General features: G+C 39.2%; 2 protein-coding genes across 2 annotated transcripts; one reads left to right on the forward strand and one right to left on the reverse strand.

Moving 5' to 3' along the window:
* Positions 1-11: 11 nt before the first annotated feature.
* Positions 12-6,322, forward strand: dnajb12a (DnaJ heat shock protein family (Hsp40) member B12a). Its single transcript, XM_061689830.1, has 9 exons — positions 12-174; positions 320-497; positions 1,111-1,256; positions 1,341-1,511; positions 1,606-1,685; positions 2,827-2,936; positions 3,025-3,197; positions 3,277-3,419; positions 5,697-6,322. Exons 1-8 carry the CDS (start codon positions 42-44, stop codon positions 3,396-3,398), a joined length of 1,113 nt encoding a protein of 370 aa, XP_061545814.1. The 5' UTR covers positions 12-41; the 3' UTR covers positions 3,399-3,419; positions 5,697-6,322.
* A 1,142-nt stretch (positions 6,323-7,464) lies between these two features.
* LOC133409796 (DNA damage-inducible transcript 4 protein-like) lies at positions 7,465-9,524 on the reverse strand. The gene is made up of 2 exons (XM_061690273.1): positions 9,229-9,524; positions 7,465-8,193 (listed from the first exon to the last, which is right to left on the reverse strand). Exons 1-2 carry the CDS (start codon positions 9,377-9,379, stop codon positions 7,694-7,696), a joined length of 651 nt encoding a protein of 216 aa, XP_061546257.1. The 5' UTR covers positions 9,380-9,524; the 3' UTR covers positions 7,465-7,693.
* Between the last annotated feature and the right edge of the window lie 11,717 nt (positions 9,525-21,241).

Below are 21,241 nucleotides of genomic sequence, written 5' to 3' on the forward strand. Positions count from 1 at the left end.
CGTCCAGACTTGGGGCAAATAAATATTTCCGCCGTGTCGCAATGGACTCAAACAAGGACGAAGCAGAGCGTTGCATCAAAATAGCACTGAATGCAGTCAGCAACAACCAGTCGGACAAAGCTAGGAAGTTTCTAGAGAAGGCCCAGCGTTTGTTTCCTACGGACCAAGCCCAAAGTAAGTCGAATAAACGGGTGTATTTTGGCTTAATATCAAACGGCGAACTACCGCTTACCAGTTGTAATGCTAACCGTTAGCATAATATGATTGGAGCTCATTAGCATAGTGAGAGTCTGCTGACGGTCGTTTTCTCGCCGAACAGGCTTACTGGACACGCTAGCGCAGAATGGGAAGCCTCCGGACCAGAATGGCGGACCTGTTAACGGAGAACGATCCTCCATGAGGCACCGTCATCACAGAGAGAACACAGAAACGTCTGCACAGGGCCCCGCAGATTCGTCAAAACCTTACACCGCTGAGCAGATGGAGGCGGTCAGGAAGTCAGTATGCTTACTCAACTGCTTGTTCAACTATGTTAGCAGTTTCACTACACAGCTTATTACGTGCACATGCAATGCAAATGTGCCTTGACAAAGATGTCAATGCTGAGATGGACACTGTCAAAACTACATTGCATCACTCAAGTGGATTCCATAATCTTCTTTTTTAAATTATTTTTTTTTGGGGGGGGGGGGGGTCAAAATGTTAGTCTATGCATGATGCGGAATAGTTTTACACCACTTTAAGTGTAATACTAAGCATGTTCAATTAATATGCTTTAATATGCAAAGTATGGGATTTATCAAGTCTGATTTCTCCGTGGGGACGTGTACACGCAAAACCTTATGGTAGAACAGTGAAACTACACATTAAACGTACTAAGGGTGTCACCGAAGCCATCCAAGTGCACACCAAGCTCCTGTCGTCCTTGGGATTTGTGGCCACCGGGATATTTTAGCGAGAGATTGGGGACACGGGGCCCATGTATACAGTTTAAACATTTTTAGGGGGAGCGTGAATTACTCTCAGAAGGGTTTGGTCCCTATCCCCTCAGCGAATGTTGATGTGTTGTTTCCCCCAAATGTGCTCACCATGTTTGGTTTAACCCTGCAGGATTAAGGGCTGCAAAGATTACTACCAAATCCTGGGAGTAGAAAAGACTGCCTCTGATGAAGATCTCAAAAAAGCATACCGGAAGCTGGCTTTGAAGTTCCACCCTGATAAAAACCATGCACCGGGAGCCACTGATGCATTTAAAGGTACAAGAACGGCAACAATGGGATAAAAGAAGTATGTGCTCTCGTTGACATTGTCATTGATGCTGATCTGCCGCCGTCTTTCAGCCATCGGTAACGCCTACGCTGTGCTGAGCAACGTTGAGAAGCGGCGGCAGTACGACCAGTACGGGGAGGAGAGGTCGCACCCCGGCAGACAACGACAGCATCGTGACTTTGAAGCCGATATTTCACCTGAGGACCTCTTCAACATGTTCTTTGGTGGAGGCTTCCCATCCAGTCAGTAAAAAGTTGCACTATCTAGCTAAAACTACAGGTCCAATCTATCAATCCGCTCTTTTTTTACACTTATGTATTCTCACCTTTCTTTTAGGTAATGTACATGTTTACAGAAACGGAAGAATGCACTTTGCGCATCACAACAGGCAAGAAAGACGAGAGCAGCAAAGAGATGTAAGTTTCCCGCTACATTTTCCCGCTACATTTATTTATTTCACTTCACCTTTATCACATTCACCCTAATGCTCAAAACTGATGATGGTTTTGTCGATGCGAGGATTCCGCCCGACACCAGCAATATGTGTAATAGTTCTATTGGGTATTTGAAGAGGAATTAAAGACATTAGAATAGGTAAAGATGTAACTAGGGATGTCTCGATCCAATCGGGTGATCGTAAATCAGGGTCAATGTGATTTTCTGCTGAAAAATATCGGTTTTAACATCCATCCATCCATTTTCTGTACCGCTTATCCTCACAAGGGTCGCGGGCATGCTGGAGCCCATCCCACCCTGAACTGGTTGCCAGCCAATCGCAGGGCACATACAAACAAACAATCATTCGCACTCACAGTCATACCTACGGGCAATTTAGAGTTGTCACTTAACCTACCATGCATGATTTTGGGATGTGGGAGGAAACCGGAGTGCCCGGAGAAAACCCATGCAGGCACGGGGAGAACATGCAAACTCCACACAGGCGGGGCCGGGATTGAACCCCAGTCCTCAGAACTGTGAGGCAGACGCTCTAACCAGTCGCCCACCGTGCCACCCGGTTTTAACATGTTCTTTGTACCTTTGTATTATTTAAAATGTCAGATCTTGCCAAATGGAACACCAACAGTTTTGTTTTATATTGAACCTTTTGGTTGTTTTTTTTAGTTCCGGTATAATATAAGTGACTCGCAGACTCTGGATGTTTGTGTTTGTGTGTGCGTGTGACACACACACAAACACAGTCTCTGCCCTCCATGAGCGTGCTTTAAACTGTTCACCCCAGGTGAAGTTTACTCTTAAACTGAACACTCAACAAAAAGAATTACACACAATGTATATGTAAATATATGTAAAGAAATCGCCATCTTAACGCTCAATGGAAACCCCAATTGACGGGCTAGCTAGAATTAGCATTAAAGCACGGGTGGGCTTTACCTTTAAATAACCAATATTTATACACAAACTCTGTCGTAACACATACAGACAGGTAATATAACAATACTCCCAGGCATATATATATATATATATATATATATATATATATATACACATTCTTATTTCCTGCACTCAAATGGTTTTGTTGTATCTCTTTCTGAGCAGGGAGGTCTGGCTCTCTTTGTCCAGTTGATGCCCATCCTTATCCTCATCCTTGTGTCGGCGCTCAGCCAGCTAATGGTCACGCAGCCTCCCTACAGCCTTAGCTACCGCCCGTAAGTGGATCACCTCGAGCCGGCTCTTTTCGATTTGAAACGCCCCTCAACTCATGTAATAACTATGACGTGTGGTCCGTCCCGACAGGTCGGCCGGGTACATTCACAAAAGGCATACGTCCCACCTGAAGGTGCCTTTCTACGTGGGCGAGCGTTTTAACGATGAGTTCACGGGAGCCAATCTGAAGAATGTGGAGAGAACGGCGGAGGAGGACTACATCTCCAACCTCAGGAACAACTGCTGGAAAGAGAAGCAGCAGAGTGGGTGCACTCAACCTCCCACACTTATTAATTGAATTTGAAGAAGGATTTTAAGCTCACACTTTTTCTGTGCTTTCAGAGGAAGGCCTAATGTACCGTGCTCGCTATTTCGGGGACTCTGAGTTGTACCAAAGGGCACAGAGGATGGGGACTCCCAGCTGCAACCGGTTATCTGAGATTCAGGTCATACTGGATGGTTAGAGGCTGTTCGAACAATTACGGGTGCGTTAACATGAACCTCAATCTCCGTGTTGCTAATTTGACTGTTTTAACGTTAAGTTTGGACTATGCACCTCGACCTTTTTCCCCCAGCTTTAACAATGAGCACCAAGTTGAAGTGTTAACCATTTACATTTTCAAATCAAATCTGCGCACATTGAATTATTCGGCTCGTTATTGAGATCTTCATGACGAAAACAATTTTTTATTTTTTGGGTGTATATTTTGTGGTGGCACAAGGAGTGTTTTCGCTTCTGTGTGACTTTTTGCTGTTTACACTTATTTGTTACGGTAAGGTTGACCATTTTTGTTTTCTAGCCTACAGTAATACAGGACGTTCCCTGCTGCGAACAAAACACAATTGACGCCCTGCTGCAAATGTTTGCAATGGCCTTTACTAATACTTTAAACCGTAAATATGCAATCAAATATGATCCTAGAATACTTTATCATTTCAAATTCATAAAAAAAATGAATGGCTTACAGATTGTTAGATTTTAGTAAAATGCATCAGAAGTGTGCATGCCTTAGCAACCTGTAAAAATAGCAATTGTCATATAATAATTTTCAGAGCAAAAACATACACATGCTGTGAAGACTGGAACATCTGCTATCAACCTAGACTAAACATAGCTCCTCCCCAACATAAAAAAGATCTTGGAATAGTGGAGATGTATCACTTCAACATTCTTTCTTGACACCAATTCCTACTTTGCCAATAACCAGCCAGGGCTTTGGCGCTGTTGTTGTGACATCTTAGGGTGTTCCAGATAGAGCATGAAAATACGCAGAGGACCGCGAAGAGGTAAGTTTGTGAATAGGAATTAATGTGAATAGGCCGGGGTTCACTGTATTTGTTTACATTCTGTGCTCCCTGAATTTGCAGTGTCTATAACACTTCCTTAAAGCTTATTATACAGTGGTTACGGAAAGTATTCAGACCCCCTTAATTTTTTCACTCTGTTACATTGCAGCCATTTGCTAAAATCATTTGTTTATTTGTTCCTCATTATTGTACACAAGGCACCCCATATTGACAGAAAAAAAATAATTGTTGAAATCTTTCCAGATTTATTAAAAACGAAAAACTGAAATATCACACAGCCATAACTATTCAGACCCTTTCCTGTGACACTCATATATTTAACTCCATTTCTTCTGATAATCCTTGAGATGGTTCTACACCTTCATTGAAGTCCAGCTCTGTTTGATTATACTGATTGGACTTGATTATGAAAGCCACACACCTGTCTGTATAAGACCTTACAGCTCACAGTGCATGTCAGAGCAACTAAGAATCATGAGGTCAAAAGAACTGCCTGAAAAGCTCAGAGACAGAATTGTGGCAAGGCACAGATCTGGCCATGGTTACAAAAAAAATTATGCTGCACTTGAGGTTCCTAAAAGCACAGTGGCCTCCATAATCCGGAAATGGAAGACGTTTGGGACAACCAGAACCCTTCTCAGAGCTGGCCGTCCGGCCAAACTGAACAATCTGGGGAGAAGAGCCTTGGTGTGAAGCTCTGTGTAAGCAAAACTGCTGGGGTTTGCTTTAAATTTTGTTTGCTGACTGTCTACTTAACATCAATCAACTATCTGTTGCACTACTGCTTCCTTCAGGCGAAGTCATACACGTCATCAAGTGTAGCACAATATGTGTAATATGTGCCGTTTCTGTGGGGAGAGAAAAAAAGTTGTTGTTTTTTGTATTAACGGGTGCTGTTGTGTTTTGAAAGCCATGGCATTCTCGTTTCTGTTTAATAGTCCACAGTGTCCTACTCGGATTTCCACTGACGCACTTTAGTGCAACAACAGAAGGAGTTGGAACACTTGCTCCGCCATGTGACTGTAGAACTTTGCCCAGTGAAATAAAAGCGGTTTCCTTGACCACCATCCAAGTCGGTGTTAATGTCTCACTGAAGTGAGCAACAACACTTTTGACCTAGGTTGAAGTTAAGCACAAAACTGGGTGTAGGTTTACGACACTTTTAAAAACTGGGTCAGAAGGAGCGCTTCATGATCAGGATTACATGTGTATAGCTTGAATTTTTAAATGCACTAAATTAACACAATTCATGTAAATAAGTCATATTTAAATTAAAGAGATTTTTTTTTTTAACTCTGATTTGAATTTGTTTTTATTGTTGTTTTTTTTTTTTTTTTCTTTTTTTTTTTTAAATCAACCCTGGACACAAGAATTGAGACACCTACATGATGATGATAAATGTGTTTTGGGGATACTTTACTTACTTTACTGCAATTGTTCTTCTCTTTCTTTAGGTTCTTTGGTACTTCAACTGTTTTGGAGGACTGCGTCCGGAGCCTCACACTCCCCCAAATTAGAGTGTATTTGTGCAGCAAACCCAAGAGAATCAAACAGGCCTTACGCACTGTGGGCCGCAGGCCTCATCCAGGAACCACTCTGCAGCTTCCTGTAGACCGACTTGCCGTACGACAAGCAAGAAGCTTTGGCCGTTTTCTTCTCTCTCGCGCGTCTTCCGAGTGGCGAGCGTCCTTGGATCGTCCATTTCGAACAGTGAATGAAGCTGCTAAGATTTCGATTTTCTCTCTCCCACCCCCCGCCTTTGTTTTTGTTTTTTGTTTTTTTTTTTTATAAAAAAGAACCCCGGCCTTCTCATTGACACTTCTGAGCCACTTTTTTTTTTTTTTTTTAAATATAATAAATATAGTTCTTTCCAGTGTAAATATTGACTAGACTTTAACAGTTCAGAATTTATCAAAAGTAATACCATTTATTAATAATGTTATTAAGTAACTTTTCTCGTAGCCCGTTGGATCAAGATAATTGAGAAATTATTGCACAGATGAACCTTATTTATTAAATTAACAAGATAAAAGTTGTATAATGGTTTTCTTTTTGAAATAAATTTTGTCTGGAATCGTCATTTCATATGTTTGGTCAGTTAAACAAAAAGTTGCTCACTTGCTACAGGTATTCAAGAAAAAATTACAAAATTAATTTAAAAATACATCAAAACTAAATTCACAACTCAATCATGAAACCATACCACAAATGGAGGCATTCTCATGACATGGTTGTATGTGGCTACTCATTGAAAGGGCCCAACAATTGTGAGTTACATTAAGATGACTTAAGGGCTGACTATGAGGGTGTTTGGAGTTGGACCCTTTTTGAAATCACAACACCCCTGTAGTAAAAAAAAAAAAAGGTGTTATTGTAGAATGATAATACATTTTAATTATTAAATTAAAATGTTTAACTTTATGAATCATATTTCTAAAACTTGTTTTACCAATAAGAATCAGATAGTGTGATAAACTTGTGTTTTCATAGCAAATATTTTTAACTATCCAATTACTTTTAGCAACCTGTCAGTAAACGACGATATCCTACACACCGCTGATACTTTAAGGCCCAGAATGCCCGGCAATAGTTGATGTGTTGTCACATAGCTGTCAGTCATCTGCTCGCTTTGGCATCCTGGTTGCTTGTTTGAATTGAGTTTATTACGATGTTAATTTTCTGGTGCAGTATTTAGGTGTGAAACACAGGTAAAACAATGTTTAGTGTGTTAAAAGCAAGTTTGCTAGAGATTGTTAGCTCAGCCACTGAAGCTCCCTGTGTACGGACGGTGACCTTTAAGGGACGAAAGCTATGGCAAAATTGAAGTATTGTTGAAATGACAATGTGTACCCCACTCAAATGTGGTAATACTCCTGTAAATGTGTAATATTTGTTGCATTCATTTTCTCCCTAAAAATGGTTAGTTACTTTTTTTTTTTAATTAATCTCATAATTATTCAGTGATGAATAGTGAGGATAAGCTGTACAGAAAAAAGTGAGGAATAAAAAATAAAAAAAAAATTCATACTTTTAGTTTTTTAATCTTCTACGTATGGCCGGGCCCATCTGTCTGTTTTAAAGATATGTGACCTATTTGCCCAAACCTGCCTTAAACATAAATGAATTAAACACTGAAAGCAACTTTTTGGAATCTAAAGAAATTGAATAGCCAAGTCATCCCGAGCACTCATTAACTCATCCCAATCACCACACAAGACAAAATTCATCGAAAATAATTTATTTGTCTTCAGTACAAAAGCATGTAACAGTTGACAATCAAGTACCAAACTAGTCCTTTTGAGTGACTTTAAAACTAATCTGAAATTTAAAAAAAAAAATAATAATCACCCTGCAACCAGGTGAGAAGCTGCTGTCGAAGTACAAGTTATTTTAGGCATTGTGCACTTAGTGTCACTTGTTCATTTGACTTTTTAGTCAAGGAGTGTTTGGTTCAGGAGCACTCTTCAATAAGCAGCTCACCCGAACAGTACAACTTCCTCTTCATGGCCCTGAAGCCGGAACTCAGTCTTAGAGAGTGTTGTTGCCTCGTAGGTGTCTCGCACGTCTGCTCGGACCGGCTACTTTTAAAGAGCCTCCGGACCTTGGGCCACAGTCCGCCCGACTCGGCCCTCAGCACAAGGGTCACGTGGAAGGTGGGCACCAGGGCAGAGTCCACGGCGATCTCGTCCACGCTGCACGGGGAGCCCAGCTCGCCCCTGTCCACGCACAGGTCGATGAGCGCTCCCCGCAGGCCGCACGGCTCGCTGACCGCCAAGTGGACCAGCTCCTGGCCTACGTGGTCCAGAAGGGAGTCGGGTACGAGGAGACGGGAGCAACCCAGGAGGTGCGCTGCCCCGTGGAGGGATTCTTCTATGGTGGCCACCAGCTCTGCGGCCAGGGTCTCCTCGGAGGGGTAACAGAAGAAGCTGCTCTCTGAATCTGCTACGGAACCTGAAAGAAAGGATGGTGAGTCATTAAAAAGATGAGAACACAAAGACAAACAACCATTCACACGCAAGGACAATTTATAATGTTCAATGAACCTAAAATGCATATTTTTGGAATATGCAAATCCAACACTGGAAGGCCTGGATTCAAACCCCCAACCTCAGAACTGTGAGGCAGCTGTGCTAACCTCCCACAATACACGCATGAAAAACAAAATGTCAAAATGTTGCACACAATTACATTCGTAAGCATTAATTGTGCTCAACAAAATGCAATTGTGTAGCACGTTTCATTTCACATTTATAATTTTATTTCCCTTTTTCATCTATTTTATTTTTATATTTTCTTTTCTTTGACTTTTTTTAAATTATATTTTATTTCAGTTGTTTTCATTTGCGTCATTTTATTTCACTTTTTTGCCATTCCTTATACATGACCTATCCTTGTACTATATTTTTTATTAAAGTAATGCTTTGAGTTTGCAGAATCACAAAGGCACCCTGGTGTCTTGTGATGTTGCATTGCATTTAACAATATATATAAGGTCAATGAATACAATATTATTGTATTTCTTTTATTTTTTTTACATTTTATCCATCTATCCATTTTCTGACCCACTTTAGCTAAAATATTAAGTCAAAATGCTTTCTGTTTGTGCGGGAATCATAAAGGCACCCTCGTGTCTATTGTGATGTTGCACTGCATTTAATAGAAATATAGTTCTACATACTTACACACTATAGCAGTTCTACACAAACATATTTAGTTGAAGCAACATTGACTAGTTTTTTTGTTTTTTTCTTATTTCTGTGTTCAACAAATAAAATGCAATTGTTTTGTTTTCTTTATAAAAAAAAAATTCATTCAAGTTAAAAATGCTTTGTGTTTGTGCAGGAATCACAAAGGCAAAGCATCCATCTTCAAGCCTTTAGTGATGTTACATAGCACTTAATATATAGAGATTTTTAAACTAGTGTAATGTCAAATCCCCTTGGAAGAAGAGTGTCCTGAGACAAAAGTGTTTGCTGCAGCACTCACCGGTGTCACTGTCGTTGCACTGCCTGTGATTGAGCACCTTGAGCTCGGCGATCCTCTGCAGCAGGCTGCCCCAGGACAGACGCTTGGAGCCGCCGCCGTCCTCGGCCGGGGAAGGTGGGAAGCTCCCGTCCAGGGAATGACCGCAAGACATTGTAAAACTAAAAAAAATAAAATGTTTTTTTATTAAAAAAAAAAAAAAAAGGCCGAGTTAAGTGCCAAAAGGTGTCTCTCGAACTACGTTCCACTGTCAGCCTCCCTCTCCGAGTAGGACCCAGTTGGGAAACACATGGAGCAACAATGGAACAAAGCGTTAAATAGGCCAGCGGAGAAGCTCCGCCCATTGGATTTCTCCACCAATCAGGAGACACCTCACGTCCTCTGCCTTCTACCCTGCCTGGTAACATTTCAGCGACCCCTCCCCACCACCACCACCACCACATCTAAACTTTTCCATTCTTCGAACTCTACTTTTTAATAACACATCATTCCGTTCATTTACTATAGTTTTACAACAAGCCAGACTTTTTTAAATGCACAAACTATCCCAGCAAAAAACTACAACAAAACCTGTTTTTCCCCTTTTGAGAAAGGGGGAGAGGTCAACAGCAGGCGTCACACGAGCCTCACGTTTTGCACGTAGGCTGCGAATTTGCAACGAAACGGTCGGAAGCAGCAGTGACGATGAATCACAAACACTCTCCAATGTCTAACGGGCATGTGTTGGCGTGAGGGGATCAGATCATTTTGTATCAAGAGCATTTTTAAAAGTTAACTGTTGCACAGAACTTTTGTTTGTGGGAAGCTTTCGCACAGAATACTATGAGAAAAGCTACTAAATGTTCGTATAATACACTTTTATCGTCATACCTCCCCTCGTCATGTGTTGCATCATTTCTTTTTCTTTTTTCTTTTTTTTTTTGGTTGCAAAGACGTCATTCAGTACCCAGCTTGCATATGAAAAAGGTTCCAATGGTGCAAAATGCTATTCGTCATCATCAGATCACTTCCTATTTTGTGTTATTTGCTGATTTCATGCTTAGTATTACTTTTTTTTTTTTTTTTTTTTGCATGCATCATGATTACATTAGTTTAAAATATATTCTTATACATTTATTGTACCAATTTCTTTGCCTATATTTAGTTGTATATTCTTCATACATGTATGCATACTCTAATGGCATTTTCGGTTTTGGGGTCAACTTGCAAATCCTGCAAAATTAAAACAGTATATTCATGGAATAATTTTCTAACTGAGTACCACTCGTAGTACGCAAAAGAGTGGCCAAATTAAATACAAATAAAAATGACATTTAAAACATGAAATATCAAACATTTAGAATCAAGTTCATAACTGCATACAGTAGTCTCTTTTTTTTTTTTAATTCAGTGCGGTACATTTTTTTAAGTACAGTTCAGTTGTATTTACCTTTACAGTACAGTACAATTCATTTGTATTTAATCATCAAGAACTGCTTGTTTTGAAACATGTATTAACAATTATTGTTTAGCTATGGACAATACATTGTAATTGAATCATTATTTAAATTTTTTTTTTCTTTATTTCAGCACAGTGGTAATGTTCAAGCTGTGCATAATGTTACAGTGGCTTATAATAATAAATACATACAGGTATATAATTAGGAATAAAACCTCTGCTTCTTTTTCGTTGGACATGTGTGCCTAACATATGACTGTATATTAATGTTGGCAAAAAATTGGTAATTGGTGTAAAAAAAAAAAAAAAAAGTATATATATATATATATATATTGGACCACTGCTCTAATGTGTAATATTTACGATTGTCAAGTTAATAAGCTGTGACACAAAATTGCATTAGTTAGTATTTTAGAATTATTTTATATCATGTATGCATACTTAAATGGCATTTTCTCTGCACGCTACGGCTCATTTTTGTATTTTGATCAAACTAACAGTTATTACATTGTTCAAATATCAAAGCATTACTTTAAATATTGCTGTTGTTTTTGTGATTTTCATCTTTTCCCATTAGGGATTGCCGATTATATTTAATCAGCTGAATTAGATTTTATGTAGCAAGTTGACATACATTTTAAAAAAAAAATCTTATTTAGTTAGGCTATTTTATGCTATGTTCTGCTAAGTCATATTTTTCTTCCTTCTGGTTCTTGTTCTCCTGTTCAGAGTGTAACAAGCCGACGTTCCACATGGGGGCCTCACTGCACTGCTTTCATGATATGAGGAGCTTGTTATTGAGAGGTTGGTTTTCTTTGTTCCTTCGTTCAACTGCAGGAAAAAACAGTAACTTGAAATTTTAATATTTCACAATAATTACGAATGTACATTATTTGCGTATGGGGAATATTTGCAATATTATTAAAGCTGTTCTCTCACCCTATTTGAAGAACCTTATTATAGCACTGTTATTGTATAAAGTAACACGTAAAACATCATTTCGATTCAAGTTTTTGTGTTAAAAGAGTTACTTAAGTGCCCTGTTTCCTTTGAAATAAACTCCATTTAATTAGTAGTGTGCATTATAGACAAAATTGGAGTGGTAAAAAAAAACATCCTCAGCCATCCATTTGCTTTTTATATTCATTATGCATGAAGTGGCTAGCCTGAGGCGGAGCAATTTAACAGCTCTCCGAGGCCCGTTTGAATTGTAAAACACGGTGTGCGCCGTGCTCTGTTTGCTCCTTTCCATTCTGCTTCCCACCTCGACGTGGCACCCGTGATGCAATAAGGCCACACATGCATTGAGTTGGGGGGTTTAGAAGTCCCAGGTTATGGTGGTTGCGATGCCGTCCTGTCAACATAGCGACCACGTTGCTGCCTTCTAGCACTGAAAGTGGAATCATCCTGGAGATGCTCTATGATTATGATTCCAATACAGCAGCATGGTGAACTAGTAGTCAGCACGTCTGCCTCACACCGCTGAGTACACGTAGCAAGTTGCATTTAATTTAAGTACTTATACTAATCTGCAACTTTATGGAATCAGGTGTTTCAGAGTCAAACTGTTGCAGTTATAAAACATGTTTATCTATACACAAAGGCAATGTTTCCATCAGTTTTATTAACCTCTTTGTTCTCAGAAGGCCGCACTACTTTTGGTGGACATCTATTTTATGCCCCAAACGACTGGAACTCTCTGCAACAAATAATAAAACTCACCTCATTACAATATCACTGTTTAAAGTTTATGAGGGATTACTGCAAGAGGGATAATGTACATGATCACTGCAACAGCTATTCACACCAGACATCCCATGAATCTCGCTGAAGGTGAAGATGAAGATCAGACTACATTTGATGACTAATTTATGCACAAATTTAAGAGATTTCAAAGGTGTCACATACTTTTTCCTCTCAGTGTATATGTACTGTACTGTATGTACTTTATGTATGTATGTGTATACTTATTATTGTTCCAATTAAAATCATGTTAACAAGATGATGGCGCGTCAAAGTGAACACACCTCTTTAGGGCTTAACTCTGACACATAAGCTTGATACTTTATGTCATTGTAGTCCCACTGTGTTTTCCCACTTCAACGAGGACTTAACTCTGACATGAAAAAGCTTCTATACTTTATGATCACAATGAAGGAACACGACTTATGGGCTCACGCTCAGAGGTTGGTAATCTGAGAGAGGCTGCAAGGAAGATTGGAAGGCTGATTTCTTGATTCCTCACTTTCATTTCCTCTAGGAATGACACGATGAAGCTGGCGTTTTGAGAGGAAACTCGTGTAACGTGTAAAGCAGGGTTGTGAAACTCATTTTTGTCACGGGCCACATCATAGTTATGACTTCCCTCGAAGGCCCGCTACGACTGTGAACCCAAATAAACAAAAGATTACCACCTGTAATTGCATACAGTATACACAACACACTGCGATTGGCTGGCGACCGGTTCAGGTTGTAGCCCGCCTCCCGCCCGAAGATAGCTGGCGTAGGCTCCAGCAGTCCACGACCCTAGTGAGGAGAAGCGGTAAAGAAGATGGATGGATGGATATACACAACACATTCATGAATAACCAGTTTTAAAATCAGAAGCCTATAAAAACATGTTTTTCCACTATTACGTGTGTTTTCAAAGGGGGATTGGTAACAAAAAAATGCTTGCAAATATCTCAATGTTATTACAGCAGAACACAATGAGCAATTTTTATTTGCTTTCGCGGGCCACATAAAATTATGTGGCGCGCCGGATCTCACCCTCGGGCCACCAGTTTGACACCTGTGGTGTAAAGTGTGTTTGCGTCATTTTGTCTTTGTTATTCACGGATAAAGTTGGGCCAATTCTATTGTTTTTATTGTTCCTGCTAGTATTTAACTTATATTTAAACCTGTATGACACAGTATAAAAAGATGGAGCCTGGAAGTAGTATGAATTGACTTGATAAGTTGATGTGAAAAACATGCCATTCATTGCTAAGCTTACTTTGACACTTAGATGACATTGTAATGTTGAAATATTTCTTAAAACGTTGCCTGTACAGTTAATAAAGCTTTAATAATGGTGACAGATTGACCTAGGAACATATTCATTACATTTCTCATATTACTTGTAAACTTTACTCCAAAAAGCCGCACTTTTACTCACAGCAAAGTATTTGTATCACAGTCGTGAGTGACGGTTCTGCATGGTCTCCTCCCACATTCATACTTTTGACTCCACCAAAACTGATGACATAAAGTTCTGTGTCACCTTCAGTGTCCACTCATTCATCTGTCATCACTCCCGCTGTGTCTCAGCATCATCACATTCACGTGTGTGTCAATTTGTTTCCAAGTCAACCCACCCCGGAGGTGCGACTGCGACGCGTTCAGCTTGTGATTTATTGCTGGAGGAAGCACAAAAAGACCCGCTTGCTCTCAGTCCTGGATGAGTTGTGCTGACAGTTGCACTTCTTTTTCGCATGGTGTGAACTCCTTACACATGCACTATGTATGTAACTCGGGTTAAAAGTGAGCCTCGGGCCTTGCCTGTTTGTTTCATTCTGTGGGAAAGTGTTATGAGATTAACTCAAATCATGGGAAACTTCAGATCACAAAGTATAGACAGTAAGGCTCGCTTCATTCTTTAAGATGGTCCACTGAGCATTATGAGCATAATGTAAGCATTACATTATGAGCATTAATGTTGCCCCGAAATTGGTTAATTATAATGTTTGCAGGAGTGTCCAAACTTTTTCTCCGGGCACTGTGTACACAAATATTAAAGGATATAAAGGCCACTTTGAAATTCTTTGACTTGACTTTGTTAAACACAATAAAACCAATCCAAGCAATTACTGCATGTATTGTTTATGTTAGGGGTGTCCAAACTACAGCCTATAGGCCATTTGTAGCCCGTCGTCCATTTTTTTTAATGGCCCGCGGCATACACAGTGATACCTTGAGATATGAGTGACCAGACTTACAAGTTTTTGGAGATAGAAGTTGTTTATCAGACGATTTCTTGCTTTGCCAAAACAATTCTTCAAAAAAGAGACTTTACTTGTTTATTGAGACTCCCAGTTGAAGTTTAATGTCAAACTAAACTAAATTATTTGTCCCATGCAAAGAACAACTGATATTAGTGTCTAAGGAGCTGAGTGCAGTATACCTGTTTTGTCTGTATTATACTGCCCCCATGTGGCCAAGGCGGGCACAACAGAAGGAGCAGCACGATGACCATTCTTTTGATGCAGTGTGAGACAAAAACTGTTTGTCTTTTTAGTTCTATGTAATTATGTAATTACTGTATGTTTTCATAACAAAACTATAGAATTACAATTATAAAGTGATATTTTTGTCATGAAAAATATAGTTGTTTTGTAGGTTGGAATGGATTAATGGCATTTCACTTCAATTCAGTGGGAAACGATGATTTGAGATATGAGAGTTTTGAGTTACGAGCGTGGTCACGGAATGAATTGAGCTCTTATCTCAAAGCACCACTGTTTATCTTTTGTGAAAGGAGTCCTTGAACCTTTCGGGGAAAGCACTAAATGAGGTCACAAATAAAGGAGTGTTATAAACATCATTGTGGCTGATTTAGCATTTTTAGGATGTACTGTAGATATGCAATATTTACATTTCCATATTTAAAAAAGAATTGCCTTCCCCCTCTGTTCCTCCTGTCTGTGTGCACGTTGTGTGACATGACATTCCGCAATGAGCCAGACTTCTGGCACATTCCACTCAGTTGCACCGTGCCCAAGAATGACAATTATTGTGTGTATTGATCAGATGTCATTGCCGGTTGTGAAATGATAGACGCAGGGGACGTAGGGGGCCACATGCAGTTGATAGCGACATGATGAAGTGAACGCGAAGGACTACCAACAGATAAAGGAGATGCTCATCATTATTATTTATGTCGGCTCACCGTGTCTCGTCCCCGAATGAAGCGATTGCTCATTTTAGCGGCGTGCCATCAAATATTTAGCCCCCCTGTCAAGATGACGTTTTTTCCTGATTTGACTTCAACTTGGGGAGGCTGTTTGTGGCTGAATTAAGAGGTGTGCAGCCTGAGCATGTGTCATGCAAACTCCATTAAACCTGTAATTTATTTTTCTAATATCATACTAAAATGCTATTTTAAAATATTCTTCATGATTTAAACTGCATACTGCTTTGATTCTGTATTATCTTAAACTATATATGTTTGCATAGTCGTTTCCCCCCTAAAATAAATACAACAAATGAGCACAAAATCTAATACAGTACAAGTGACTGTTAATTAAAAAGCCTTTAAAAAAATATATACATATAAATTAATTTGCTTCCAAATGTGCAGTTGGGATCAGATCGGTGTTAAATTTGGTTGAGCCCAAGAAAGAAAAAAATGTAAAATAATTTTTGTTTCAAACTGCAATTGTGATCAATTCTGGATCAAAAAAAGTTTGACTCATGAAATAAAACATAATTATTTTGTTTTCACATGTGCAGTTGGGCTCAGATCGAGATCAAATATATTAACCTACCATGCATGTTTTTGGGATGTGGGAGGAAACCGGAGTGCCCGGAGAAAACCCACACAGGCACGGAGAACATGCAAACTCCACACAGGCGGGGCCGGGGATTGAATCCCGGTCCTCAGAACTGCGAGGCAGACGCTCTAACCAGTTGTCCAACGTGCCATTATATTATATTATATTATATTATATTATATTATATTATATTATATTATATTATATTATATTATATTATATTATATTATATTATATTATATTATATTATATTATATTATATTATATTATATTATATTATATTATATTATATTATATTATATTATATTATATTATATTATATTATATTATATTATATTATATTATATTATATTATATTATGTGGCATGGTGGCCGACTGGTTAGAGCGTCAGCCTCACAGTTCTGAGGACCCGCGTTCAATCCCCGGCCCCACCTGTGTGGAGTTTGCATGTTCTCCCCGTGCCTGTGTGGGTTTTCTCCGGGCACTCCGGTTTCCTCCCACATCCCAAAAACATTCATTAATTGGGGACTCTAAATTGCCCGTAGGTGTGAATGTGAGTGCGAATGTTGTTTGTTTGTATGTGCCCTGCGATTGGCTGGCAACCAGTTCAGGGTGTACCCCGCCTCCTGCCCGATGACAGCTGGGATAGGCTCCAGCACGCCTGCGACCCTAGTGAGGAGAAGCGGCTCAGAAAATGGATGGATATATTATATTATATTGTTAAAGTGCGTTTTCAAGAAGTGGAACACAGACAAACACAACATGGATCCAAATTCCTTCTCCTACTGAAGGCACACCCACTCTTTGCTCCTATCCAATCAGAAGCTGCCATTTTTCTCTCCAAGGACAAGTGACCAACTCATTAGCCTCAGTGGACACCTGTTGTCAATCAGCTCATTTACTCTGCGTGTTTTTCTTTTTGCATAAAATTGAGTTCCATCTTTTCTATTTTTTTCTTAACAGTCTGGTCATTTTTGTTAATATATTTTGGTCTGTGTGTGAGTAATCTAAGTTATTTCTCCAACTTATTATTGCCGTTGTGCAATGACAATACAAATTCTAATTGTAATGCTGATCTGCTATTTTAGACAGAGAATCACAGTTGGCTTGCTAATCAGCTTGCGAGGCTAGCTAGGAGCTAGCATATAGATAGGTGGCTTGAGCCCTGTGAGTTAACTATTCTATCTCTCCTACTAATTAAATAGTAGAATGATTTAATAAAGAATCTCAACAGTAAGCCTTGCTGATTTTTAATCAGTTCAGAATCAGAATTCTGAAGGGATAGGAGCTAGCCTATCTCCACCTAGGCTAACTTCACCTATCCCAGCCTACGATAAGCTCAGATAAAATATGATACCCTAATGCAAAAATAGGCTAGGTTAAGCTAGGCTAGGCTGAGCTAGGCAAGCCTAAAATAGGCTAGCTAACAAGGTACAGTACGTAGGTTGGTAGATAGACCTTTTTGTGCTGTTTAATTCAAATTTATAGTAGCAGTATAATATAGTACAGGGTAGAACCTTTTGAAACGGAGAGCTGTTCGGGTACAGATTCATGAAAAGGCCTACCAGTTCGATATAAATTTCAGGGAAAAAAAAAAATTTATGTGAAGACACTAATCACATTACTGATTTCTAACAATAATTATCAAAATGATTTAACAATGTAGGATGCATGTGCTAAGGACTGTGTATTTCAATCTTTATAATTAAAATTAAATCCAGTACCAAAATGGCACCATGATGATACATTAAAAGGTAAAGAAACACAGACCTATAGTTGCACATAAAGACCTATTGGTGGAATGATCCTCTAGTTTATGATAACCAGCAGTTTAAAGTGGCACTAGCAGAAATCCGTGTTTTGTTTCTAAATACATTAAATATGTTTGAAGTGCTAAAAACATATGCAAAGACATAACAATATAGTGCTGAACTGTTGAGATACAGTTTAAGCATCTTTTTCACCGTTTGAACTTTCCTGATTCCAGAGACAACACGGCTTCGTGGGTAACTTGATACTAGTGAATGGGGCAGTGCCGCTTCATCAGGTGCTGTGTTCAGCTGTGACATTATGTCACTAACAACTAGGCTAACTGACTTGTGTGCTTATTTTTATGGTTATAGTCCACAATAACCATTAAATTTTGAAGTTGAGCCTTCTAATGTGATTTTTCATCGTATAAGCTATCACCCCCTCAGTATGTTTGATTCCTTTTGGTGCATCCATTTGACACGCCCACAGTGTCTGAGAGCTGATAGGTGGCCGTTATTATTCAAATTTTGAAGCCTGACTTTGTATACTTAGCCGTTTTTTTTAAATTCATTCAAATTTGGCAGGCTTGTTAACATTACTCTTCTCTGTGGTGTGTCAAATGTATATGACATTTATTGCACCTGTTTAGTTCCACTTTAAAAGTGTAACAAACAAAACACCGTCAAATTAGCTTGTTTCTGATTGACGTTAAATAATTGTGTTTTTGCAATTTTACATGATACAGAGAGAATTGATGGCTATGCATATTATACTACTGTCATTTCCCTTTGCTATTCAGCCCCATATCAGGAGATTGAGTGACCTGTCACAATCTCATGTTAACAGACAAAAGCTACAGTATGTTTTACAATGCTTGGCTTGTGCTTGATGGCTTGTTGCTGTGATATAACGCAAGTCTCTGCAATCTGCATACATCTCAGACAGAGGAGCCCATCTTTCCAGTACCTCATACAAGGAATACCTGAAGGTCCCCCTCCCCCGTCCTGTGGGTCTGTCATTTTACAGGATGTGACTCGAGGCTTGAATACCGTCAGCCGTGTTTGCTCCCAACCTCCCCGGGTACGTAGACCATCACATACATAATGGAAGCATATGTGCAGCTACTTTAAAGTTTTCTCCTTATCAGGCGAGATGGTCATCCAGCTGCCTCACGTATACTGAGAATACGAAATAGTGCAACGTGACAACAAGTAATTGGACCTTGGTGTGAGTGTAAAATGTGTAAATTTGCACATGGGCATTAGTTTTCATGAAGCTGTCAGAATGTCTGCATTAGCATACTTGCAGAGCAGTATTCTGCTGCTTTAAAACAGATGAGCTTTGTTGAATCCCACATTGCAGTCATTGATGGGATTGCATTATTAAGTGGGAGGGACGCTTATATCGATTTAAAAAGTGTGAGACCCCACATTGCTGACGTACTCCGAGATAAGATTGGTTTAAGAACAGTCCCATTGTTAACATTCTGTAGTTTGAGTTGCACTGGCCAGCACTGCAGATTCTGAAAGCCCTGGGAAGATTACATTGACATAGGAACACGTAGAGGCTGAAATCTGATCGGACAAAAAAAAATCCTCTTTGAAAGACCTTTTCAATAAATGTTGGATTATTTCTAAATTACATTGGCAAATTTGCTTAATACAGTGATTCGAAAAAGTGTGGTACTCGTACCACTGTCGGTATGCAGGCTTCCTCTAGACTGTAAAAAACGAATTTGTTGGCTCAACTTAAAAAAACAAGTAACTTGGCTTGGCTAAGGATTTCTAGTTCTTTACACATCCATGTAAATTGATGCCACTTACAACAATAAGTTGAATTGATGAATATGAAAGTGATAAACAGTTAGATCAACTTGATGTTTTAAGTTCTATTAACAAGGAATTTGAAGAACATTTAAGTTGTAGGAACTAAATGCCTAGTTGAGGTGACATTGCATTACAAGTTCAACCAATAAACATGTATTTCTACATTTTTTTCTCAAACAAGGAAACATAAGTTGTTCCAACTAAGCCCATGACTTGAATCAACATAAACTTTTAAGGCAGCCAGGTTACTTTTTAAGTCGAAGTTGACCACACTAACAATCTTAAGTTTGATCAATACCTCCAAAGCACATTATTTGTCAGGTAAACTAAATCACTTATTTTCTAAAATGACTGAGTGGAATACATAAAGAAATTACTTTTTTTCTTTTTTTTTTTTACAAATAACATTTGATCACAAAACTATAAATTCATTAAACAATGAAAATGTCATTAAAAACATAACAGTTGCAAATTTAGAGGTGCTTTGAACAGCTGCACTCCACAAATGGTGAACTTTTTTTTTAGAAGTATCTGAATCGTACAATGCATGTAATGTCTATGTATGGAGAACCATATCCAGTATTTACCTGTTTTGTTTTGTTTGTTTGTTTTCAGACCAAAATTGCCTTAGATAGGTGGGAAAATCCTGATATAAAAATGCCCTTGCTGAATTCAGATAGTTAGCTAATAGGCTATATAACGTATAGCGAGCTAACAAGGGTAGTATTTAGTTAATCATACAGAGGATAATAGCTAGCTGAAGGAACCTGGTTTGGAAACCATTTTAACATTGCATAGAATGGCGAACTGTACCTTTATAACTTACACAAATATTTTCTTACCTCCTTATGTTGACTCATGATGCAATGTCTGGGCCTCCTTGTAAAAAAAATAAAATAATTTTTTTTTTTTTTTAAAATGGCGTCCTTTCCACACGGACCAGGGGGCAGTCTTGACCGGTCTTGACTTGTGGGCTTGTGTGGGTTGTCCCGGGCAGTTTTGCAGGGGCTACTCATATTTAATCGAGTCAATTTGTTAATCTGAGTTACTTGGACTGCTCTGATTTAACTGATGAGTTGACAATAATTAAATTTTATATTTCAAGTTGACCCAATGATTTCGGTACTTTTAGTTGGACTGATTCAGAAAAATTAGTTGCAGTAGCGGCAGCACGGTGGATGACTGGTTAGAGCGTCTGCCTGGTTAGAGCGTCTGCCTCACAGTTCTGAGGACCAGGGAGTTTGCATCTTCTCCCTGTGCCTGCGTGGGTTTTCTCCAGGCACTCCGGTTTCCTCCCACATCCCAAAAACATGCATGGTAGGTTAATTGACAACTCTAAATTGCCCGTAGGTGTGAATGTGAGTGCGAATGGTTGTTTGTTTGTATGTGCCCTGCGATTGGCTGGCAACCCGTTCAGGGTGTACCCCGCCTCCTGGCCGATGATAGATGGGATAGGCTCTGGCACGCC

The sequence above is a fragment of the Phycodurus eques genome, chromosome 11 (assembly GCF_024500275.1).
Source record: "Phycodurus eques isolate BA_2022a chromosome 11, UOR_Pequ_1.1, whole genome shotgun sequence".
In the NCBI taxonomy this organism is placed as follows: Eukaryota; Metazoa; Chordata; class Actinopteri; order Syngnathiformes; family Syngnathidae; genus Phycodurus; species Phycodurus eques.